Source organism: Bidens hawaiensis, unplaced genomic scaffold (assembly GCF_021521415.1).
Source record: "Bidens hawaiensis isolate Kalapana, Puna unplaced genomic scaffold, B.hawaiensis_p1.1 tig00059883_1, whole genome shotgun sequence".
Taxonomy (NCBI): Eukaryota; Viridiplantae; Streptophyta; class Magnoliopsida; order Asterales; family Asteraceae; genus Bidens; species Bidens hawaiensis.
The window spans coordinates 21,829-47,030 of NW_027500779.1; the positions used below are offsets into that span (position 1 = coordinate 21,829).

Consider the following 25,202-nt stretch of genomic DNA (forward strand, 5'->3'; position numbering starts at 1 on the left):
GCACGGGATTTGGTGTGATGATATGATTGTCTTGCATATGTGCACAATGATGTTTCGTGATTGTGAAATCTCAATATCATTTTTGTTGATTTGATGTGAAGATATGGTTATCTTGCATATGTGCATACTTTTTAAATGTTACATATTATGTGCTTTTTTTGTAACTTAGTATGAAGCTTACTTACGCTGTTAGGAATTTGATCTTGAAGAGTTAAGTATTCTGTGCAACTGTTATATTGGAAACTAATCTTTGACTTCTTTAGATTAATGGGAGTAATGCTACTACACTCTTGCATTATAATAATGTCTACAAATTGTTGGTTTTAACAGTTTCTTAAACTTTCATTGTGTGATGTTCTGTACCTGATGTCCTTTTTTTTTATAACATGCGTTTCTCTTTTTTTCAGAGTTCGGAAGGTGGATTGTTTGTGGACATGAACACGTTTCTTGCTTTTGGTAAAGATTATGTTGGCTGGAATTTTGAGAAAACTGGTAACCCGGTTTATTTGCATATAAAACAAACAAAGAAACCAATTTCTGAAGATAGACCTTTGAAGAAGCCTAGTCTATTGGCTATAGGTATTGCATATATCATTCTTTTAGTAATGGGATTATTCAGTTAATTAATGAACGTTATGAAAATTGAACTTTCATGGCTGATTCAAACTTTATGGCTTACTTTTGTAGGGATTGATGGAGGTTTTGATAACCAAGAACCCGAATATGATGAAACTTACAGCATAGTTATATTACCAGATTATGCAACTTTCCCTTTTCCATCAGTGGCTTTGCCTGAGAAGGTCTTTCTTTTGCTTTTACTTTATTACTTCAAAATGATTTTTCAGTACGAAAGGTTAATTTTTGCTTTCTTAACAGGTAAGGTTGGCAGTTGATGCAATTCTGATTGCAGAGGGCGCTGAACGTAAGGAGCAACTTGCATCATGGACAGCTGATAAAAAGCAAATTAGTGAACATGCATTGACTTTAAAACAGATAGATAATGGTGTCGTAATTCCTCCATCTGGATGGAAATGTGCCAAGTGTGACAAAACTGAAAATCTATGGTTGAATTTAACTGACGGAATGATTCTGTGTGGGCGGAAACTTTGGGATGGCAGTGGTGGTAATAACCATGCCATTGAACATTACAATGAAACTCATTATCCACTTGCTGTTAAACTTGGAACAATAACTTCTGATCTGGAAGGAGCAGGTAATGTTACTTTTTTTAAGTAGATTGCCAAGTCATCATCATGAACATTTGCAACTGTACATTTGTATATCACATACAGTTATTGCAAACTATGTTTTTTCAAATATAATTTTGAGTTCTATATTATGGCAGCTCAGATGTTTTTTCTTATCCGGAGGATGAAAGTGTGACTGATCCTCTTTTGGCTGATCACTTGGCATTTTTTGGTATCGATTTTTCCTCCTTGCAGAAGGTAAGCATATTATTATTTTGGTATCTTGATAAACATTGTTTGGACTTTGGATGTTTAAGTAAGGACATTGAAATATGATTTATATAAAAAATGCAGACAGAAATGACAACAGCTGAAAAGGAACTTGACCAGAATACAAATTTTGACTGGAATCGGATTCAAGAAAGTGGACAAGAAGTTGAACCGGTTTTTGGACCCGGGTATACTGGACTTACTAATCTTGGTAACAGGTAATCATTATTTTTTTATGATAAATATATATTTTTTTTAAAACTATAATCATTTGTGCTAATGTCTCATGATTCTGTTATTTGGTTTGTTTCTTGCAGTTGTTATTTGGCTGCAACTATGCAAGTTATCTTCTCAACTCATTCGTTTTGCTCACGGTGTGTATACAATTGCTTTTTGATAATCTTTATGCTTGTCTCAATTTCTTCATGTTTTTATATAATATTGTTTTACCTTTTCCAGATACTACAAGAATCAAAGTTTGAAATCGGCTTTTATTAATGCTCCTGCTGATCCAACCGTAGACCTGAATATGCAATTGTAAGATGTTATTGTATAAATTGACTGCCACCAAATATTTTAAATTTGTCAGATTTAAAATTACTAAGATTTATGAGAGATTTTCCATGGCTTTCTAAAGTTATCTTTTTTACTTTGTCAGAACTAAACTTGCCCATGGTCTTCTTTCTGGTCAGTATTCTGTTCCAGCTGTGCAGGTATGTTAATGATAGTAATTTAGCTTTATTTTGCATTTCTTTCTTGTATTGTGACTTGACCATCACTTATTTGTTTTACTCAGAATGATAATGTGGACTCATCTTCAAAGACTGTAAGTTTTTTAACTTATTTTCCATTTTCTACTTGTTCTTTATGTTTTCATCTATAAAGAAACTGGGGTTATTTTTCATTTCTTTTCTTATACTTTATCTATCTTTTGCAACTTTGTATATTAGAAACAAGAAGGCATTCGTCCCAGAATGTTCAAGGCGGTAATTGCAGCCAGTCATCCCGAATTTTCAACCATGCGTCAACAGGTGTTATCAAATATTTGGAACATTATTTTCTTTAGTTTGTTCATATTCTTTGTTGTTTTATTTTTATTGTAGATTACTGACACTAAATTGTTTATAGGATGCACTCGAGTTTTTCCTACATTTAATTGACCAAGTTGAACGGGTTAATGCTAGCAATCCTGAAGCGGATCCTGCAAGGAGTTTCAAGTTTGATATTGAAGAGCGCCTTCAGTGCCCTTCTGGGAAGGTTGCTTATAATAAAAGAAACGACTACACTCTTTCCTTAAATATTCCATTAGATAAGGCTACCAACAAAAGTGAGTTTTAAACTTTTATCCCTTACATTATTAAAATTTTACTTGCTCGATACCAATTTTTACTGGTTATATAAATTTCAGAGGAGCTAGAAGAGTTTCACAAAATGAAGGGTCAGAAAGAGGCAGAGGGAAAGGAAATGTAAGTCAGAATGAGATATACCCTCTTTTTTACTGGCTTTTCTTATAATTTAACACACACAGATCATTAAAATAAATTATTGTTTTAACAGATCTTCGGATGAAATTGTGCGGCCGAGGGTGCCATTAAGTGATTGCTTAAATAGCTTTTCTCACCCAGAAGACGTGCAAGGTTTCTATAGCACTGCATTAAAATCTAGGACAACTGCTATCAAGTAATCTATTCTGTTTTCTACTACATTCTTCATGTGCATGTTTTTGCGTTTATTTATTTATTTTAGACTTATTTATTTATTTGTTACGTTTTTTTGCCTCTCAATAGAACTGCAGGTCTGACTACATTTCCTGATTATTTAGTGCTGCATATGAGGAAATTTGTTATGGAGGCTGGGTGGGTGCCCAAGAAGCTTGGTATATACATATATACACACCTATCTCTAATTCTCTTCTTTTTGTTTTAAATTATTGTAAAATCATGTTTTGGCATATTTGGTTCTGGTTTCAGATGTCTACATAGATGTTGATGATGTCATAGACATTAGTCACATGCGAAGCAAAGGTATTCAACCAGGCGAAGAGTTATTACCTGAAGATGGTATGTCAATATTCATGCTACTATATAATATAATTATATAATATATAATTTAAGTTTAATAATTATAATATCTAACAGGAGGTGAGGAAGAATCAACAAAGCTTTTGCCTAATGAAGATATTGTTTCTCAACTTGCTTCAATGGGATTTAATCATCTTCATTGCCAAAAAGCTGCAATCAACACTTCAAATGCCGGGGTCGAAGAAGCAATGAACTGGTTGCTTTCACACATGGATGATCCAGGTTTTGTTTGTTTATTTATTTACAAGATTCGTTCATTTTACTTATTTAAGATTAGTATTTTTATGGGTTTATTCTTCCACTTGTAGACATTGATGCTCCCGTTCATAAAGAGGCCAAAAATGAGGTTGATCCATCGAAAGTTGCTACACTGGTGTCGTTTGGATTTGATGAAGAAATAGCTCGCAAGGCGCTTAAGGCTTCGGTAGATATTTGTAATTTCTTTTATTCGTTATAGTATCTGTTTGTTTACTTTTACTACTATTACGACAGGGTGGCGACATTGAGAAGGCGACAGATTGGATATTTAACCCAACTGCCGATGTATCTATGGCGGATGCTGCAACATCAAGCAGTGCAGAAGCCACATTATCTGATGGGGATGGCAGTTAGTTTTCTATACTTATGATTTTTTTTACATGTTTATACTTTATTTGTATATGGATGAAAAATATTAATATTATAAATGTTGATGTTTTGCGGAATACCGACTGATTGGGCTGGTGAGTCACATGGGTACCTCGACTCAGTGCGGGCATTATGTTGCACACATATACAAAGAAGGAAGGTGGGTGATCTTTAATGATGATAAAGTGGGCGTATCTAAAAATCCTCCAAAAGACATGGCATACCTCTACTTTTATGAGAGGATCCGGAGCTGAGTGTTGGCATCGGGAGTTTGGTTTGTGTTTGGAAGAGGGGAAAGGAAAAGAGAGGGTCGGTGCTTAAAAGGTTGATGGTTAAAAATTGTTACCGAATTGTGTTGGAAAATTGATCTCAAGTGATGAAAACGTTGTTGGAATACTGAATGTGTTTTCTTGTTATGTGATGATGATTAAGGTAAAAGTTTAAAACTCAATTGGTCTTTGATCTGTCAAATGTTGGGGTTTCTTTTATAAAAGAATATATGACATTCTTGTTCTGGAAATTTAACTGATCTCAAGTACCAATTTTATGGAGTTATATAAACTTGATAATTAGTAAAAAGGAAATTATATGGATGGTTGTTTTGGTTAAACACAAAATACGGATTTGGGCTATAAGCTTTAAACATTTGCGGATTTTGTTCCAAATTGCATTTGTTCGCTTTCATTCGAGGTCATTGGTTTAACGGAGCTAATTTCAACAGCTATGTGCAGGTCATTTTGGTAGTTACCTTTGTATACTTAGGTTTTTTATAAATGGTAAATGTACAAAATGTCCGTGTGTATCTAACAGTTGAAATTAATGTTAAGTTATTGGACCATGGATGAAAGCAAAGAGAGAGTGGTTGGAGATGTGAGGTTTCACCGCATGGACCATTCGTGTAATTACTTAACTTATTTTTTAATAAGTAATTTATATAATTAGTTTTAACTTATTTTCAAAATGAATATTATACACTTTTGGCAAAAAGTGAAACAAAAATCCCAACCGATCCCTTGTTACCTTCGTTCATATACATTATACGCTTGTTTTGTTGGATTTAGTTTTCTGGTGAGTTGTAGAAAACCTTAGGAGTTAGGCCACTAACCTTTCCCATCCCCCGTAACCATTTCCAGAGTCGATTCGAATGAAAAGAAACAGAATGAAAATGCAGGTTTTGATCAAGAATAATTGATCGACGCTTTATTGATTAAACAAACCAAAACAGAAATTGAAGTTAGCAAATAAACAAACTCACAAGTCACAACCCATTAAATAGGTAAGACCCATATAACCTAATCTTACCCATTAAGATATTCCGGTAACATCCATAAGAGTGTTTGTTTTCTACCTCTCTCTTTGAAAATATAGACCGTAAGAGGTCTTGGAGGTGTCTTAACTCTTTCTTGTTATTAATAAGATAAGTTGTCTTAGTTTCATAACATGTTTCAACTTCCAACCCCGACTTTTCATGAATATGAAACCAGATCCACTAGACTTTAGTGTGCTGAAGAATTCTCTCTGTACTCTCCGTACGAAACACCCCCTTTCTTTTGGCAGGTCTTGCGACGTGGCTTAATCCTGATCACACCTTTAGGAATATGGCACAATAATATAAAGTGCATCAAGAAGAGAGTACCTCTTTTATTATAAGACAAACCCCGTCCTTTCTTAATAGATAAGCAATTAATAAAACTCAAACTAGTTAAAGACTTACAAAGGCTAAACCACCCTTGATCCATTTGGTTTGTCTTTACATGTGAACTCCAACACCCACACACTTGGATCCAACATATGATAACAAGCCAAGAACAGAATTTCCGGTAGGCATATTGTTTAAACTCACGTTTTTCTTTGAACAACCCTCTTTTCTTCTTAGTTGCTGGGCTATTGCATTAGCAATTCAAGATGTTGGTTATTCATCTTATTTCTAACTAAAATGTGAACAAATTTAACAAAACTTTCAACAGAAATTGGTGTTTATCCTTAAGATATCACAAACTGACTTGTATTTTTATTAATATAACAAACTTTCAAAAGGTTGTGTTGGAGGAAACTTTTCTTCTATTTAAAAAAAAAAAACTTTTTGTTGAAAACACTCGGGCCCAAAACCTCATGTGACAACCCACATATATATTGACCACATAGATATATATTTCGAAAGACACATCAGTAATCGCTTATTCATTATTCCAATTATGAGACCAAAATGTTAAATTGTGTTGATTTAGGATTAAAAAGATATACTTGATCAACTTTGGATTAAAAGGACATTAAAACATCAAGCCAAACTTAAAAGGACTGGTTAAAATATGCTTACTTTTTGTGAAGGCCGTATCACCCCATTTGAGTCACCAAAAACATCACCAAATCGCCTGTATATTGACGGATGTAGAGAACTATAGAAGGATCAACAAAATTTCAACTAAACAGAAGTTCAATTATTGGCTATTAGGTTTTTTAACCATCCAAAGTTTTGAAATCTCTTCTACACGATTCACAAACTAATTTTAACCCCTAAACGTTAGTTTTGGCGTTCTATTGTCATAAATGGAGTTTTAAGTTAAATTTCAACATTGATGATTACAAATCACTAGGAATCTTTAATTTCAATTATTATAATGAAATTAAGATCACGCGTTTTAAATGTTGGAACTAAGATGTTCATGTGAATGTGTTTCTCATATATCATGAATGTGTTTAGACTGTTGGAACTAAGATCTTTAATTAAATAAGCAAATTATGCCGTTCAAAGAATAAAAAACAGAAAAAGGAAGCAAACTATCTTGTTTTTGTCCTAAACAAGTCAAAACAAGAACTAAGGGGTTCATAATCAATGTTAAGTAGTGCATTGGAGTTGCACCGCCTTTGATTAATCTATATATCAAGTGTGAATATGGCATACTCTTAAGTGTTGTTCTTGTTCACAAACTAATGGAAGAAGTTACACCATCTCAATGGAAAATGTGGTTTGTATATCCTAATAATGTCACGTGGGCACAATTGAAGAAGCTCTTATTAAGTGTTATTTGTTTCTTCTCCCCTTAACACCAACACCTATCCTGTACCACCATCTCTCACCCTTACCTCGACCCATCTCACCCTCGCGGCTCACCATCCTCCTCCCTAATCCAATTCCCACACCATATGGATATCAAACACGGTGACACCCAACAATCCGGAATAAGACTCAGATTACCAATACCCAACTCTTCATAATCAGAGTTTATAACTTTATCATTTATTTATTTATTCTAATAAAAGATAAAACGGTTATTTTTTATAAAAAAATGAAAATCATATAATCACCCATTTTAGGTATAAAAAGAGTCTCGGAGTTACAAATAATGAAATATTTGTTCGCCAATTGTCCACGTACCATATATTTATTTATTAATAAAAATAAAAGAAATATATAAAATAATTAAAAAAAGAAAAAGAAAAAGAAAAAAAGAAGTGATATCCAGAATATGAATGTGTGGTCATGTAACGAGAATGCTTCTTCTCCATCCACCATTCCTTTTATCCATTACTACTATTCATATTATCAACACACTCTGATTCAATATCTCATTTCAGTTGAACAATGGCTGCCTTCACTCTCTCTCCAGCAACTTCTACTCAGGTAATTAATTGATATTAATTAATATGAAAACCTTGTGTGCATCTTAATTAATTAACTACACGTACCTACCTACCTACAGTTACGATCTGGTAGCAATGGACCCTTCTTACCCACACCAAAATCATCATCCATCAAAGTGGCCGGAAGAGAAAGAGGTATGAAGGTGACGTGTCAGGCGGCTAGCATACCGGCTGATCGGGTACCGGATATGGAGAAGAGGAAGCTTTTGAACTTGCTGCTTCTGGGTGCTATTGGTCTACCCACCACCGGGATGTTACTTCCTTACACTTACTTCTTTGTTCCACCTGGGTACGTTTATATTATATTTCTTGTATTTGAGTTCAATAATAATATATATAATAATGCATCCAAGTAACTAAATCAATTAACAAGCACCATATATCATAATTTTTTGTTATATTTCTTGTCATTATTTTCAATAGGTGTTATCCTCTTTAAGAGACCGATTTAAAGATTCATAGTCTCTTAATGATTAGGAGGTAACCTTAAGGTTAAGGCTGAATGAACAAGAGATAACCATTAAAGGCTATCTCTTAATGATTCATAGTTTCTTAATGGTTAGGAGGAGATAACCTTAAGTCTGAACCTCTTAACCATTCGACTTAAGATGACCATTAAGAAAAAAGGTAGTCTGTTAATGACTGTTAAGAGGCTATATGTATCTTGATTACTATTTAGTAATTATTACCTTTTCCAAATGAAGAAAACAATTTCATGATTGTTCAATTAAAGAAAAAAAGCCTAAACTAGACTAAATATGTAGATAGTCACACTAGGATTCATATATGTTTCATTTTTTGCTCACTTAATTATAACTATATTATTTAACATATATTAACTATTTATGCAAGGCCAAGGCTAAAATACCAAATGAATGTTGAGTGATGAAAACTTTGAATGACTTTAGTTGGGCACTATCAATTATATTACTTGTCCTCCGTTATAAATTAACAAGGTTGTTTTTTATTTTTTTTTAAATTTGCTAGGAATTTTTAACTAAAATGGAGTTGACCCGATCACTTTTACCAATAAACAAAAGTAACAAAAATTGAGCCATACCCCTTAGCCAAGTTTGGTTTTACTTTGTAACCGATCAGAACACTCAAAAATTTAATTGTGTTTTTATATAAAACAGCTCAGGAGGTGGCGGTGGTGGTACCCCCGCAAAGGACGCACTTGGCAACGACATCGTTGCAACTGAATGGTTAAAGACCCATGGACCGGGTGACCGCACCCTTTCTCAAGGTCTAAAGGTAACTTCCCTTTTCTCATAATAACTAGCATATGGTTAATGGTAAATGACCAACTAGGCTACTATCTCACCTTTTGTAGTAAACTCTTATCTTGTTAGTGTTGTTTCGACTAGACTTGATCAATTTCTTATGGTTTATTTAAAATATTCAATTCTTTATCGACTTTGAAATGGTTTAAATCATAAAAACTTGTAGGGAGACCCGACATACCTAGTGGTCGAGAATGACCGAACACTAGCCACATATGGAATCAACGCAGTGTGCACCCATTTGGGTTGTGTGGTGCCATGGAACAAGGCAGAGAACAAGTTCATGTGCCCATGCCATGGTTCTCAATACAACAACCAAGGCAAAGTTGTCAGGGGTCCTGCTCCTCTGGTAAGAACTTCATACCATTTTGTTCATTTTTTTAGTATTATATTAGACAATGCACAAGTTTGGATGTGCAAATTACGAGTAAGGATGTGATGTTTTTCGGATTGTTAACAGTCGTTGGCATTGGCTCATGCGGATATTGATGATGGGAAGGTGGTGTTTGTTCCATGGGTGGAGACTGATTTCAGAACCGGTGAGGCTCCATGGTGGGCTTAGAATGTTCTTCATCAAGTTGGGATTCTTGCTTTGTTTGTTCCAGAATCAAGATATGTACAAACCACTTCACGTTTTATTTTTGTATCCTATAAGTTTATAAATCTGTTACATGCCCACCAATAATATTATTTGGTTATTGCCGTAAACTTGCCTTGTAGCATTAGCATAGCGTGAGATTACAGACGCCTCCGTTTTAGTCGGATTGTTCTCTTGTCAGCACAACCCAACATTATCTCTCTCCTCCCCTATTAAATGTTACACAATTATCTATTTTCTCGTCTCACACTCATGACTTCCTTCACCCAAACCACACGGATTTCTCTTGCACATCTACCCTCTTATTCCGCATTTGCTGTCTAAGAAATTCAAAAACCCCAACTATATATATACTAGTGTAAAATCAAAAGTTTTCAACAAATGTGTAAGATTGTCTTTAAAGCTAGTTAAACTATAATACTTTTCCACTTTAGTTAAAAACAATTCCAAGTAATTACCATTACACTCATGTGTAACTTTAAAACTTCATATTTTTCCAATTTCGACCTTAAAGTTTAATATTTACCCGACAATATATTATTGTTCAATACACGTTTATAGTTAATATGTAAGGCCCCGAACCCGGTAGCCTTACTTTAGCGTCGGATTTACTCATAAACATAGTTCTTACAAATCAGAGTTCATTAAAACTTTCGCGGAATACAAAAACTTTCATGAAACGTTACAACAATCCAAAACTTGCCTTAATTAAACATTCTTGTCTTTCAAAATAAACGTCAATTACATTAAAACATCTTGAGTCTTCAGATGCCAGTCTCCTATTCGCCCACCATGTGCCCGCTCAAGCTAGCTGTCTCATTCTACTCACCTGCGTGCATACTAACAGTCAGCTACGCTGAGTGAGTTCTAGTTAATCAAGCAACTTATCATACAACCACTACATGCATCATATACGTGTCCGAAGACACTTAACCCACTGTCTAACCCGCTACTTCTCAACCACTTAATTACCCCTACAGCTTAGCCAATTAATTACTCCTACAGCTTAACCATTAATGCCACTTATGTCACTTTATGTCACTTATGCCACTTTATGCCACTTGTGCCACTTAATGCCACTTGTGCCACTTTATGCCACTTTATGCCACTTGTGCCACTTTATGCCACTTTAATAACGAAGACACGCATAGACTCACTCTACCACGTGCTCACGTTATGCCCCTAACTCTATTACTAGACCCATATCCACTTCTATCACACTATACTTCTACTTGTCTATAACCCACTTCCTATCAGCACATTATTTACGTAATAAACAAGTCACATCATAACATTCATACACCCTATCAACCACTTGGAAATTTACTATCCTTGGCGATGCGTGCAATATCCGAAGATCGTTCACGCACCAACAAGTATTATATAATAGCTACCTCGTATAACATCTATAGCATACACTTACCACTTAAGGTAAGTGTATTCACACTTCACATCGAGTATGCACACAGCCCCGAAAACATAACAAGGAAATGGGGCTAGAAACTCACCTGAACTCTGCTTCTTCTTTCGATAGTTGTAAATCCCTTCTTTAACTGAGCTCGGCTGACTGTATAAGTTACACGTATCAATACTCGCCTGATCTAATCTGGTGGCCTAGTATTAGCTTACTTTTACTTATCGTTTTAATCTATTCTCTAATCGAACTTGACTTTAGGCGAAGTTAAACCTTAGGCGAACTTAGCTTTAGGCGAAGTTAAACCTTAGGCGAACTTAGCTTTAGGCGAAGTTGTCATCAGGCGAACTTGGCTTTAGGCGAAGTTGTCATCAGGCGAACTTGGCTTTAGGCGAAGTTGTCATCAGGCGAACTTGGCTTTAGGCGAAGTTGTCATCAGGCGAACTTAGCTTGCAAGCGAAGTTCATCAGGCGAACTTAGCTTGCAGGCGAAGTTGTCGTCTGCAGCTACTGTTCGTTCTTAAATCCCTTAATCACCTTCGTTTCTTAACCAAATAACTCGATTTAGGTACCCACGGGATCGTCTGACCAGCGCCTACAAACCCCAACCATCAAATCGACCTAACATTGATGTTTAAAGGGTGCGATTTAGGCATATAGGTTACGGGTTCTTTTTATCAATCGATTAACCCATCAAATCATAACCATTTTCAGTAAGATTAGCCTTGTTGGATTCGTTTTTACCATACAAACTCAGATCTATCATTTCTCAAATCAACCCGAACCTACACGAACGATTTCTAACTATAAACGTACCTTGAACGAGTCGAACTACGAACAAGGTTAAGCCTTGATGTTGTTTTGGTCCGTCACAACGTTCCAGCACCAACAAGCTCGGGTTTTCGCCTTCGGATCTTGGTTCGGGTTATAAGATGGTGTGTAGAGATTAGGATGGATAAATGGATGGAAAATGAAAGGATTGGGGTTTAAGGGGGTATTTATACTCCCTCAAGCCCATGGACCGAAGGCCCATATTTCCTTTTGGTCGATATCCAAACCCATCTAATTATCCTACTAAGTCTTCATATTATGCTGTTCCACTAACTCATTTATTTCACCCGACAAAATAATATATTAAATATTACTTTAGAAATTTCGGGATGTTACACAATACATGTTTATAGTCAAGAGACATTGATTCACCAAATTGCATCTTTAAGAAAAAATCTTAGATGTACACATATCATAAGACCAACTCCATTGCGCCCTTAAATCTTCTGCCCTTGATGACATGGAGTATTTTTATAATCACATGCCCATTGGAGGATATCCTCAAATGAAGAGGTGCCTGACTGCAAGGGCTTATCAAATTTGGGATTTTTGTGCCAAACTATTACTTTTCAGTTTTCTTTTCAATGATAATACCACCAATTTGTTTACAAGCATATAAATAATTAAATAGATGATTTTTCCTTAAGGGCGCCCTTAGCATTGGAGATGGTTTGAGGGATTTGAAGGATTTATAAAGGATATGATGTGGCGATGATATGGCATCTAAGGGCTCTTAAAGGCACCCGTAGCATTGTGGATAGTCTAAGTAGTTTTATTACATGCAAGACACCTATTATACTAATGCTAAAAAAAGCATAGCAAATTCACTATATGTAGTTACTACCCTATGTTCTATCAGCATCGGATTTTGCCTTCTAAAACTGAACTAAATCATACACTTTTTCTTTGTAGAAAAGTAAGCAACTATTAGAAAAGTAGAATAAGTAGTATAAAAAATATCTTTTTTTTTTCTAAAATTTAAAAAATATACAAATAATGCTAATAATGTATTATTTTATATAAATTAACTGACAAGAAATATATAAATTATTTGATTATTTGTAGTACAAAAGATGAGTACAATAAGTACGAGGTGGAGGAACAACAAGTACAAGTAGCAAAAGCCCATGTAAGCTAACACATGAAGTACAACGCTTGATGCGTACTACATAAATCAACTACTATTCTTATTGAAGCAAAAGCCCAATCAACCATTACATATAACAACTATATAAGCATAATCTCATTAATCAGGAGAACCATAAATCGATCCTGTCAAGTCTGGCGGGCCGAACTCTCAGAGAACTTAAAACATCATTGAGGGCAGCGTTGATGAAATCCCATCAAACGAATGTTTGATGTTTCGTCAACTCTGCACTCAATTACGTTTTTACTTCTTTTCTGACACATTTACAATCTTGTTAAGTTCTTTACACCACACGAGGCCAGATCAAGATCAAAATCAAAATCGACTAGGATTAAACACATTTTGAGTTATACAAAAAGTGATCAGAATGAAAAACAAAAACGCCCCTTCCGATCTCGAGGGTGCTGGTGTGTTTATTGTTGGTTACAATACAATAAAATCATGTAGTACTAGAACTCTTTTTTTCTTTCTTATTCCTGAAAAACACATTTTAAAAATAACATTTTTAGGGGAGGAACGGTTATGTAACCTTTTGTTATGGAGCCATGAGTCCTTCAATTGTATAGAATAAATCCTCTACCAAATCTGTTTTAAATAAAAGATCTTGCAATGTATGCATCACACCATACTCAGGGTCCAACTTCCTCTGCCAACCCTGCACCAAAATCAAGAAAACTCAACCAAATTTCGAAAATTGGTCAACCGAATAATCAACATTGGTAAGCACAGAAGTTGTTCATAATCCGTTGAAACTGATCAAACCAAAGCAAATTGGCCGGTTTAAAATTTATATTGTTCGATGGATGGTTTGGAACTTACGTCTAATCTTTTTATTAATTTGTGTTTTTCATATTTAGAAACACAAGTATTGTATTCTTGAAACATTTTTATCTTTTTCAACTTTTTACACCAAACTAATGACTTTGAAACAAAATAATTTAAAAAATCAGTTTCAAACCATAAAACTGGCCGGTTTGATCAACCCACCCAACCCGACCGGTTTGGTTTGTAGTTTCTGAACCGTAGGTAGCGGTTGGGCCCAACGCCTTAAAAAAACCAGCCGGGCCAAACCGTTAACACTAAAAAAGAAGAAAAAAAGTCAAGAAAAATTGTTCATAGATGTAAGAAATTACCTCCAAAACCAAAGTAGTTACAATTACAGTGCACACATTGCCATCAATATTAAGTCTATGACGCCTGACTTGCTCAAGCAACTGTTGCATACAGTCTGCGGGATTTAAGGAATCACCTTCTGCAGAACTCCATAACTTAAATGATTTCTCAACATCCTGTCACAAAACTTTCTTTAAGATTGCACACTTCAAGAAACTATAAACATCTATACAAGATAAAAAAACATATCTTTATATAAACTAGTAAATAAAGAGAACCATACCAAGTTGTAGCGGGTCCATTTGAAATATCAAAACGTATCGCTTTGGTAATTAAAATAAATTCAAACAAATAAAAAAGAGAGGAAAAAAAAAGAGAAATTCAAATACGTCGTAAACAAAAGATATGAAATCGAACTTTAAAAATCAATTTAACCAAAAGATAAAGCTGTGTAAAACCATAACCCATCAAGATTTAGCATTATAATTAATTCAAATACTAAAGCATGTAAAAAACTATTTAGGTATATAGAACCATAAAAAACCTAAAAAAGCTTTTGTGACTTGTTCGTCTATGCTTCAACGACTTGTACATTATCACACACAACTTTGTTTTGCACGAGCTTAAATAAAAACATAGACAAAAATAAGCACATTAAAACGGTGTACTCGAAGTTTTATAAGCATCATATTTTATAAGATATAAGCTAAATGAAGGTTATGAGTGGGACACTTGTCACAATATGGTTATGCCAACTGCCAAAATATATTTAAAATATATACACAAAAGTATAGGGTTTAAATGGTTAGTCTAATTAAATATGAGAAGGCTATACTGTAATTTGTAACTTCTTTAGAAGCCATGGTGTAACTTAAATAACTCATGCTTAAATGGCGTTGTGCCAACAAAATATTAAGATAATATATACACTTAAGTATAGGGTAAGAGATAAAATATGAGAAGGCTATAACTTCTTTAGAAGCCATAGTGTAGCTTAAATAACTCAGGCTTAAATGGCTTGTACATTATGCTTAATCAAGTTGTAATATGAACAGTGTTTTACACTCACAATGCATCAATACGTTTTACTAGTAATGTTTAATTATATAAGGTAAATACAATACAACCACACACACAGAAGTCAAAGGAGTTTGACTGACCTTAATGAATGCTGCAGGGTTCGGACAGCTTTGATGTTTGGAAAATTTAAGCGTGTGTTCGGCAGCAGCACAGCCATCTTGAAGAGCAATAGCCTTGAAAAACTCGATCAGATGGACTCGATCTTTTTTGCCAAGTTCAGCAGTCATCCCAACATCAAGAAATATTACATGAGGTTTGGATTTAAACAGCCCTGTTTCTGAAGCTTTACCCTGTTTCATTCTTACAAGAATGTTTCCAGGATGCATATCCGCATGGATAAAATTATCAACCTAAAAATGCAAATTGAAACGAATTTAGGGGCTAGATGATCATTCAAATAAGCACATTTTGTGGTTTAGAGTCTAGTTAAGGATTAAGCTTTTCTATAGTTTATTTTTGCAAACTATTAATTGTTCTGAAAGAGAATTCCTAAATTATATCTACTTTATACATTATTTCATTAAGTTATACTAAAAAAATAACAACATAATAACATATCTTTAAAACCTCAATGCAAGATCAGTGTTCAAGCCTGTAAATGAACTGAATGTTCAGTGAACTGTTCGTGAACCGTTTGGCGGGAAGTTTGTTTATTTAATAAACGAAAAAACATGAACAAAAAATTTAGTTCATTGAGATAAACAAACAAACGTGAACATGTGTCTTGTTTGTTCATTTAAGTCCGTTTATGTTTGTCTGTCCGTGTTCATTCATGTTAATTATTTCACGTTTATTTAAGTTCGTACGTTTATGTTCATTAATATAATCATTTTAACTTTTTAGGCCCAACACATTGCTGTTTACATTTACTTTTAGTTGGTTTTAGCTCACTTATGTTCGCTTATCTATGTTTCTATTATGACCGTTCGTGTCTTCGTGAACAAACGTTTATACTATTATAAGTATTCACGCATGAGCATAAACAAACACAATAAGAAAACCACGTTTGTTTAATCGTTCGTTTGTTCAGTTAAAGTTATAAGAGCGAGCATGAACTTGCTTCGCTCATGTTAGTTTGGTTCATCTACAGGCCTATCAGTGTTAAACACTTAAATTGCATGAAAATGTGAGATGTAACATAGTAACATACTTCACTCTTTTCTATCGTATATAAAGATTTCAATATTGTATGTAATATGCTTGTATTTGACTATTTTCGTACAACTACATGTAAAATAACTGCACCACTTAGTATATCATCATCATCGTACTCAGTAAATCCCACAAATAGCAAAGCTATGGTAGGGTCTGAGGAGGGTAAGATGTGGACAACCTTACCTCTACCCCATAGAGGAATAGAGAGGCTGCTTCCGGTGAGACCCCCGGCTCGAGCACCACTTAGTATATGACAATGTTAATTACAATAACATGGAAATATAAGTGTGCTTTACATATGATGGCTAAGGGACTCTGCTCGAGCACCACTTAGTATATGACAATGTTAATTACAATAACATGGAAATATAAGTGTGCTTTACATATGATGGCAAGCAGTAAGGTAAGTCGCAGACAATGGAAAAAAATGTGAGAGTATGTTACATTTTGGTGCAAGTGCCCTTCAAAACTTATAATAAAAAAATGTTACTAGTTATATCTAGAAAGAAATATCATTTGGCTTCTTAATACTTACATATATATATAAGGCAGGAAAGAGAACAAGAATATATAAATACATACCAAAATCATTTTTAGAAGTGCATGAGTCCCAATATGAGCAAGCCCAGATTTAATGCCTACGTGTCCTTCAAGCTCATCAACATAATGCAAAATACTTTCACCATGTTCAAAAGTTTCCACCAAAATAGCAGGATGTACAAGTGGATACAAAGGCCTCGGGAATGACACGTCTTTCCATCGTCTAAAATTATATATAAACCGACTCAAATGAGCCGCCTCTCGGGAAAGATCAACTTCAGACATCATAAAAACAGCAAATTGTTGTATGCTTTCATCAAGTCTCAACCATTTCAAAGTAGGAATAAATGCCGACACTTTCGCGAACAAATTTAATAATATAAAATCCTGTCTAATTGCTTCACTAACTCCCGGATGTCTAACCTTAACTGCAACAAGAATCGGCTTGATACGTTGACCAGGATGACGAAACCTTAAAGTTGCTCGATGAACTTGTGCTATGCTTCCAGAAGCTACCGGTTCTTCCTCAAAATTTTCAAATATTTCGGGTAATAAACGACCGAATGCTTTTTCTATAGTTTTCTTTGTGTAAGCATAGCTATGTGCTGGTGCTTTTGTTTGAAGGTCCGCAAGCTCGGTGCATAGATAGTTAGGAAAAAGATCGGGCCTTGAAGCTGCCCACTGGCCCCATTTGATAAATGCGGGCCCTGCCTTTTCTAAAGTGTAATGAACACACCGTAACCATTTCTTACGAAACTCGACACCAAACGAGTCAGCAAATGGAGCCATAGCAATAGATGGTGCAAATAAAAAAGCTAAGTATACTGCTCTAAAACATAATATTAAAACTTCCACAAGAGAGAATATAAACGAAGTTAAGTAAACGCGTCCGTCTTGCGCGTGAGTGTAAAGATCAGTTTTATAAGAAAACCCATCAGCTTCGGCCCATGATCTTTGTGTGCACGCCAGCTCACCTAACACAAAAGCTAATATACCAGGACCGATCAGCTGTGATCTACTCAAAGCAAAGCTAACTGCACAAGCGATCCTGTTCATTGATTGTGATGGCCAGTTATACGTACAAATCTGTGAAACTGTTCTCCATGCAATTTGAGCATGGTGTGAAACTTTAGTACTTGCTGATACGAAATATAATCTTTGAAAATGTTTATAACTCCATAAGGTTCTGTTTGCTTGATGGAATGCATGGCAAGTGAGGCGTTTTCCATGAATGTTATATTGTGAATATAGTTTATGATAGGAGCGGGAAAGCCTAACTGCCAATTGGGATCCATGATTGTTTACTTCAAAGAAAGAGGTCTTATTGATCAGGAGAAAGGAATGTGTTGCCCTTTTAACATTGGCAAGAGCTACTAACCTGCATAGAATAATATGTCACCTCTGTTAGCATGCCAGACATGTGAGATAGTTAAAATAACACAGATACCATACTTTACACAATCAGGATTATAGCTGTAAACTAACTGAACATTTGGCGAATTGTCATGAACAGTTTGGTGGGAAGTTCATTTAAGTTCGTTCGTTTAATAAATGAACGAACCGAACAAGGAATTTCGTTCGATTAACTAAATGAACGAACACAAACAGAGGCCATGTCCGTTCAATTGTGTTCCTGAACGCTCAATAACTTGTTCGTTTACGCCTGTTTATGTTCGTTTATGTTTGTTTTTTGTTTATAACTGTTTGTTAAAGATTTCAATACTTTTTAATGAGTTTTCTAATATTATCATATAGATTTAAGCAAAACGATTTGGAGCTAAGGGTCTCTTTGGAAGCAACCTTTCTATTATTCAGGATAGAGGTATGGTTTGCCCACATGCCATCATCCGCAGACCCTGCTTATAGCATTGCCATTTGTGGGATTTCACTGAGTATGGCTGCTGTTGTTGTTTATTTATGCAAGACTATTAACACAAACTTGGTAGCCAGGCCGAACCGTTGGCACTGACCATTCTCGGTTAGCCAAATCAAATACAAAAAATGAGTTTGTGTTCATGAACTATTCATGTTCATTTCCATATTGAACGAACACGAACAAGAAATTCCGTTCGGCTTTCACTTGTCCGATAAAGGCTTTGGACGACGAACATGAGCAAGGCCTTGTTCGGTTTCGGTTTATATACAACCCTAGGCGGGATGTACATGTTTGGAAATGCATATATATCAAGTAACTATTGCAGGAACATAATATGTGCTCAGATAACGCCTAATAGACGAGAGAAGACAATAGACTATTGCAACACCAAACAATCAGCCAATCATTATACGACTATAATCTCGTTATTCGTGCTAGTGATGAGTTAGGATTAAAACAAGCCCTAATTTTAAGCCACGGTTGTCTAATTTATGAAAAGTAGCTGGTTATTATTTAATGATTTGCACGGGGAAGCATTTTGCAAAGTGCGAAAAAACATAACTAGATGACTGAAACGATTATAATGCTATATGAGGAAATAATAAGCCACGTTACGTACCTTGAGATAGCCATGAAAATCAGAAGATAATCGAAGTTTTATATAATTTACTATAAAACGATTACAATAAAGTGGCAGGCAAACGGGCAACAAGCTGCGCCGCAACCCCCTTTTGAACAGCAAAGCAATCCTGCTAAAAACGAAGCTTTGGGACCTAGAAGCTGAAGAGGTTCCGTGTACGACGCGCTGAACCCTACTCAAAAATTTCACAGCCTCTTGAGCCAGAAAACCAAATGTATCAAAGGCAAATGGTAGAAAGACATGTTGATTATCTAAACAAGCTTTCTCGTGTTTAACAACTTTGCCCGATTCAGCCTTCAACGCAGCCTGACCCACAACAAACCCACGGTCCCTGAGCCCAACAAGAGGAGACACTCCTTGTAAGATCCACACAGGCATGTTTCCCCCCTGCCCACCCGAACACAAGAATATCAGCTGGTCGTAAAGTAGACCTCCCTTCAATAGGATCCGTGAGAAAGTTAACAGGGGCCTCCTTTTTAGCAGAAATCCCTGCCCGTTTAAGAACATCACACAGAACATCCCTTAACCAGATCATGTCTGTATTTAAAACCAGGCAATTCTTTGCAATGCACCGCATGGTCACCAAAAGAATCCAAACAGACCTTACGACAAATTGGGCAAGGTTCATCCGTCGGGAACATAGGGATCATTAACCGGTACTTAAGGATAGCCCGATACTCCAAACCCGACATACGTTGGCCTAATCCTTCAATGGGGATGGCCGTTAGAAAATCCTGAGCCCGAGGAGCCCGAAGGCATTCAAACACCGCCTTTTGGCGAGGGGATAGATCAAACTTCACTTCTAAACTCTTGACGATTCCACTAAATAAGGCACTCGCCACAACATGTTGGGCTTTAGGGGGGGGGGGGGGGGCGGTGTCCTTATTAGAGAACCCGCTAAGATCAAAATCTGGAAGTGAAGTACGTAAACGATCCATCGCACACCCATAATCAGAGTCCAACCCATAAATATCACAACCCCGAAGAATATGGTCTTGCAAACACCACGACTGTGCTCTCGAAGCCACAAAAGCATATGTAGATACATCCTCGGCCGAACAGAGACCCAACCCCCCATAACGGATCGGAAGTGATGCCAACCTCCATTGGAGATCCCCAAAGAACGGACCTCCACAAACCACGATGTCCTCAATCGCCCTCCGAAGACCATTGTCAAATATAGAAATAGCTTCCCCCACATACATAGGTTGGCATGTTCTCAAACCGAACAAAAGCTTGGCGACTCCCATACATGAGCGAAGCAAAAGAAGCTCGCATTGAGGATCCCGAAGTCTTGGGAGACAGCTCATCAGTTCCACAGCGCTAGATGCCCTTTTCATAGCCAAACTGCTGATAAACCCCGCATCCTGGCTTACAGCACCACCAAGGAGTTTCACGCCAAGCACCGGCCTTCCAATCCCGCAAGGGAACAACCCCTCCTGTGCCTTCACCCCATTGCATGTTGGCCAAAATAACTCTGTTTTCTTAACGTTTAATTCAAGACCCAAACGAGGCCCCTCAGACCTGATAATATCTAATGCTTTGGCTACCTCTCTAGTATCCCCGATAATCGTGCCATCATCCAAGTACCAAGCATGAAAGAGAAGCTTGCACCGATCTCTGATTTGGTGAACAAGTGGGTGCAAAGCTAAGGCAAAAAGGAGAGGCCCAAGAGGGTCCCCCCTGTTGAACCCCAGTGGTGGATTTAATGAAAGTATCACCCACATATAACCTAGCCGACTGCCCATATAAAAAATCCACCCAAAGAGAAATGGAAGGACATCGACTCCGAACCTCATGTAGAAGGGTCGTCCTATCAACTAAGTTGAAGGCATTGGAGAAATCAACAGTAAGCATAGCCAATGACCCATCCGAATGAAACTGATTTAGAAACCTGTTCGCGCTATGAAGCACGGCCTCTGCCCCACTGGGGACTCCCACCCCAAATTGAAAGTCACCGAGGTATTTAACCATCTCCTTCCCGACACCCCTCATAGCCACCTTAGAGACCAACCGCCTCCAAATGGCCCCAACGGCAATAGGTCTAATCCCATTGTCCGGTTTAAGCAACGGCGTAAGTGGGGCAGACGCAACAAACTCTGCCAACACCTTAGGACACCTTCCCCCCAAAAATAAATTAACCACCGCAGAGATAGCCTTGAGCAAACCATCCGCAATCGGAGACCCCTCTCCGCACAACGCATCTAAAATGTGTTGGGCTCGCAAACCGTCCCGCCCACACGAAGTCCCTTTAGGGAAAGACTTAATGCACCCAAGCACACTATCAACGTCCACGACAAGGGGAGACTCAGAAAGCAAGAAAGCAGGCATAATCGGAGGTGCCATGATGGGATGCTTAGACAACAAAGCGTTCAAAGTATCCTTACCGAAAGGTGCAACCCCTGAAGAGCATAATACCTTGACCGCAGCAGTGAAATGCCCGTCCGCAACTTTTCGCAAACATTGTTTAACATTGGCGCCCAACCCGGCGTTGTCAGACTCGGGTACAAACGCATCACCACCCGGGGCATCTCCTAGGGGTTGGTTAAAAAGCGATATAAGGAGCTCAAAGAAACCGTCACGGTCACCCCAAGCGGATAGCGACCGTTGAATAATTCGGCATTGCTCAGACTTTCTATTGCCAGACCTGCGTTGCTGACGATTAGAAGGTCTGAAAACTCGTAAGGTGCAACGTGGGTAACAACAACAGTTTCACCCACGCCTCAACAGACTCTGGCATAGCCGCCACCTTACCCAGAGCACCCACTAAGGCTTGGGAAAAAGCCATACGACAACTATGAGGAATGTTTTTAACAGTCGTAATAGGAAGAGTGAAGACACGCTCAAGGAGAGCTACATCCACCTCCACCCTTCCCACCGCGACAACTTCCCTCCCAACATGTGGCTTCGCAATCCCCACTATATATTCCTCCACATCTCCCGTGACACACTTGTACCAGACCGACCCGTCATCATGATGGCACCCCCGACGGAGAGCATGTGACTCCATACACGCTCCACACATCCACCTACGCGAGACCTTTAAAGCCTCACCAACCGAAATAAACAAATCCAAATTTGTCGAGATCGCCTCCCGTAAGGTCTCTTTCTTGTCATCCGATGACAAATGAAGCCGCTTAATATGTGCGGCCAATCGAACCCCCTTGGACCCCGGTAATCCATCCGGGCAACAGTGGAAGCCTCTAAACGGACACGGCCAAACAACCTCCTCAATAGCCCCGGTCATACCACCCCCGACCCACAAAACACCCTGGTAGCCAAGTACCACACCAAGAAAAATAATAATAAAACAAAACTCGAGTTGAGTTTGAGGAATGAACACCCGAACCAAAGAGGAAGGAGGAGAGCAACCACCCGTTGCTCTCCCCTCCTCAAAACACCAAAAACAAAGATTATTTCATTGAGGCGTTTTGTCAAACACCTGGCGGGCAAACTATTTTCTTCAAAATTTTAGTTGATGATGATTCCTTTTTAAATGTGAAAAGAAAATGAGGAGGAGGAGGATAAGGTGGGATAGGATATGTGGAGCGTTGGCGTGGCGGTTGAGCGGTCAGTTATAGTTGCAGTGAAGCAGGATGATAACCTTGCTACTGCACTAAGAATAAGAAGAAGAATTAGAATGGTTGACCGCCACCCTAAACCGATTATTACTTTAGACATACAAAGAAATGCGTATTAGTTTTAAACAAAATTTTAATTTCTTAATCATTTTAATCCAATTACCGCTTAGATAATCGGTGGGGAATAATAATTAGGTGTAAGAGAAGGCATTTTAACCAGCTTAATTGAATTATTATTGCTGGCGGAGGAATATGTTCAACGGAGGTTGGTTGTGAGAATCATTATTATTTCATTGCCTAATTTGGTTAGCATGTGAGAATCAATCAAATAAATTATTATTTTACGTTGTTTAATAATCGGAAGAAAAAACAGGAGAAATGAAATATAAATGTGGTGGTGGTGGCGGCAATTGGTTGCGGTGGTGGTGTCGATGGTCGGGTGTCGCTGAAGGTGGTAGTGGCAGTGGTGGGCGAAGGTGGTGATGTCGGCGGTTGGGATGAACAAATTAGGTATTAATATAGATACCATAGGCACCAAATTGGAACCAAAATTTGGATTGAATAATGAAAAACATGTGTTAATGTGATTGAATAATGTATCTAAAAAATATTCTCCTCTAAAGTGAAGTTCACTCTACTTGCTAAAACTTTATTAATATGTTTGGCAGTAGGCAATAAAATGGACGAGAAAATAGAATTGGCAAGAGAATGAAATGAGTCATTATCATTCTGTTAACATGTTGTTAACTTCATGTGAAAATAAGATGAGTCATTATATTGTGTTGTTTGATAGAAAAAGATGAAAGGATAAATTACAAATGACAAAACACCCATGCTCAAAAAAAAATTACCAAAACCAATGGTGGCGGCAACAATGGTCAACTGATGGTGATGGTGGTGGTGGCGACAACACGCTACACCGGCGGTGGTGGTGGTGCCAATAAAATATGGTGAAAGGGGGAATGGAATGGAAATAAAAAAGCATTGGGTGGAGGATAAATGGTTTGTTGTGTCATGAGTGATTTCATTCCATTGACCAACTAAACATTATATTTTTTTCATTCCCTTACAATGGTCGATTTCATTCAGTATGTAATTATTGCATACTAAACACTACCATCATGTTAAATTCGAAGATGGGTCCAATGTGATATAAGAAATGAAAAAAGCTCGAACATAATCAAGAAATGTTTTTATTTGTTTTGATAAAGTGTTGCTAAATCCACCATTAAAATTGGCTACCAACTCATTGTAAACTAGCATTTAACACAATTTGTACACTTTCAACATTTTATGTTTATGATGTCGACGATATGATGCATTTAGAACACCCTGTAAATGCTATGAACCTACTATAAGAATGTTTGGCCTTCAAAAACATTTAACAAAATGTTCGTACCGCCCGTTTAAAAACTCAAATAAAATCATAGCCATGTTTATAGCAAACTTAACTTAAAGCATAAATATATGTTATGCAATGCCTAATGATTCTCATTTCCTTGAAACATATGAGTCGGTGTATTTATCTATGATTGTGATCCAAGCTTCAATATGCATGGATCATAGTCATATATAAAGATGCACAGTTTCATATTGATCTATTGGTCTATGAATGCTTAAGAGTTATGAAACTAGTTTTAAATCCGTCTAAAGTTAATGCATAAATATCAACAAAATACATAAAAATTAGCGAAATATACAAGCCAATTTTGTGTATTAATCCAACTTTATTAACAAAACAAACATTTTATTAATTTTATTAATGATAAGCGACGAAAAGGCGATACATAAAAGTAGTTTCACGTATATAAAACCATACAAAAATTAGTAGATTTACGAATATGGTGATAACTAGTTACATGATTTTCCGTTCTCAATAGATACTACTTCAAAAAACTTACAAAAATTTGGCCCGTTCTTTATCCAAATCAAATTCGAAGAATATAATTATCATAACAAAATAAAACATTTGAGGGTATTTTTAATTCCCAAATTAAAAATAAGAAAAGATTATCCCCGGATGTTAGGATAAAAACAAACAATAATACAAAAAAGGGTATGTGCCAATTGGGCTTACCTTATGACTTATGAGACCTTGAATGGTTGTTGTTTTATAGGATAAGTCTGACCCATGGGTC

The 25,202-nt window shown here is 36.7% G+C and overlaps 3 protein-coding genes across 3 annotated transcripts; 2 read left to right on the forward strand and 1 right to left on the reverse strand.

Moving 5' to 3' along the window:
• The first annotated feature begins 573 nt into the window (after positions 1 to 573).
• Positions 574 to 4,165, forward strand: LOC143602808 (ubiquitin carboxyl-terminal hydrolase 14-like). Its single transcript, XM_077079799.1, has 17 exons — positions 574 to 800; positions 877 to 1,213; positions 1,351 to 1,445; positions 1,542 to 1,675; positions 1,775 to 1,831; positions 1,917 to 1,994; positions 2,116 to 2,170; positions 2,254 to 2,283; positions 2,408 to 2,488; positions 2,586 to 2,784; positions 2,866 to 2,923; positions 3,015 to 3,137; positions 3,245 to 3,333; positions 3,428 to 3,517; positions 3,596 to 3,760; positions 3,847 to 3,962; positions 4,031 to 4,165. The coding sequence occupies exons 1-17, from the start codon at positions 627 to 629 to the stop codon at positions 4,148 to 4,150; spliced, it is 2,001 nt and encodes a 666-aa protein (XP_076935914.1). The 5' UTR covers positions 574 to 626; the 3' UTR covers positions 4,151 to 4,165.
• A 3,537-nt stretch (positions 4,166 to 7,702) lies between these two features.
• Positions 7,703 to 9,798, forward strand: LOC143602811 (cytochrome b6-f complex iron-sulfur subunit, chloroplastic-like). Its single transcript, XM_077079801.1, has 5 exons — positions 7,703 to 7,787; positions 7,867 to 8,096; positions 8,944 to 9,061; positions 9,257 to 9,439; positions 9,551 to 9,798. The coding sequence occupies exons 1-5, from the start codon at positions 7,749 to 7,751 to the stop codon at positions 9,650 to 9,652; spliced, it is 672 nt and encodes a 223-aa protein (XP_076935916.1). The 5' UTR covers positions 7,703 to 7,748; the 3' UTR covers positions 9,653 to 9,798.
• A 3,592-nt stretch (positions 9,799 to 13,390) lies between these two features.
• Positions 13,391 to 19,489, reverse strand: LOC143602809 (uncharacterized). Its single transcript, XM_077079800.1, has 5 exons — positions 19,463 to 19,489; positions 17,010 to 18,345; positions 15,353 to 15,622; positions 14,213 to 14,368; positions 13,391 to 13,734 (listed from the first exon to the last, which is right to left on the reverse strand). The coding sequence occupies exons 1-5, from the start codon at positions 19,474 to 19,476 to the stop codon at positions 13,615 to 13,617; spliced, it is 1,896 nt and encodes a 631-aa protein (XP_076935915.1). The 5' UTR covers positions 19,477 to 19,489; the 3' UTR covers positions 13,391 to 13,614.
• Positions 19,490 to 25,202: the final 5,713 nt, after the last annotated feature.

Coding starts and splice junctions, on each gene's coding strand:
- LOC143602808 (XM_077079799.1), top strand. CDS start 627: ATGAACGTTATGAAAATTGAACTTTCATGGCTGATTCAAACTTTATGG. Junction 3,138..3,244: donor TCTAGGACAACTGCTATCAA/GTAATCTATTCT, acceptor GCCTCTCAATAG/AACTGCAGGTCTGACTACAT. Junction 3,518..3,595: donor AGAGTTATTACCTGAAGATG/GTATGTCAATAT, acceptor AATATCTAACAG/GAGGTGAGGAAGAATCAACA.
- LOC143602811 (XM_077079801.1), top strand. CDS start 7,749: ATGGCTGCCTTCACTCTCTCTCCAGCAACTTCTACTCAG. Junction 9,062..9,256: donor CCCTTTCTCAAGGTCTAAAG/GTAACTTCCCTT, acceptor AAAAACTTGTAG/GGAGACCCGACATACCTAGT. Junction 9,440..9,550: donor TCAGGGGTCCTGCTCCTCTG/GTAAGAACTTCA, acceptor GATTGTTAACAG/TCGTTGGCATTGGCTCATGC.
- LOC143602809 (XM_077079800.1), bottom strand. Junction 15,623..17,009: donor CACTTCTAAAAATGATTTTG/GTATGTATTTAT, acceptor TTGCATTTTTAG/GTTGATAATTTTATCCATGC. Junction 13,735..14,212: donor TAACTACTTTGGTTTTGGAG/GTAATTTCTTAC, acceptor ATTTTGGTGCAG/GGTTGGCAGAGGAAGTTGGA.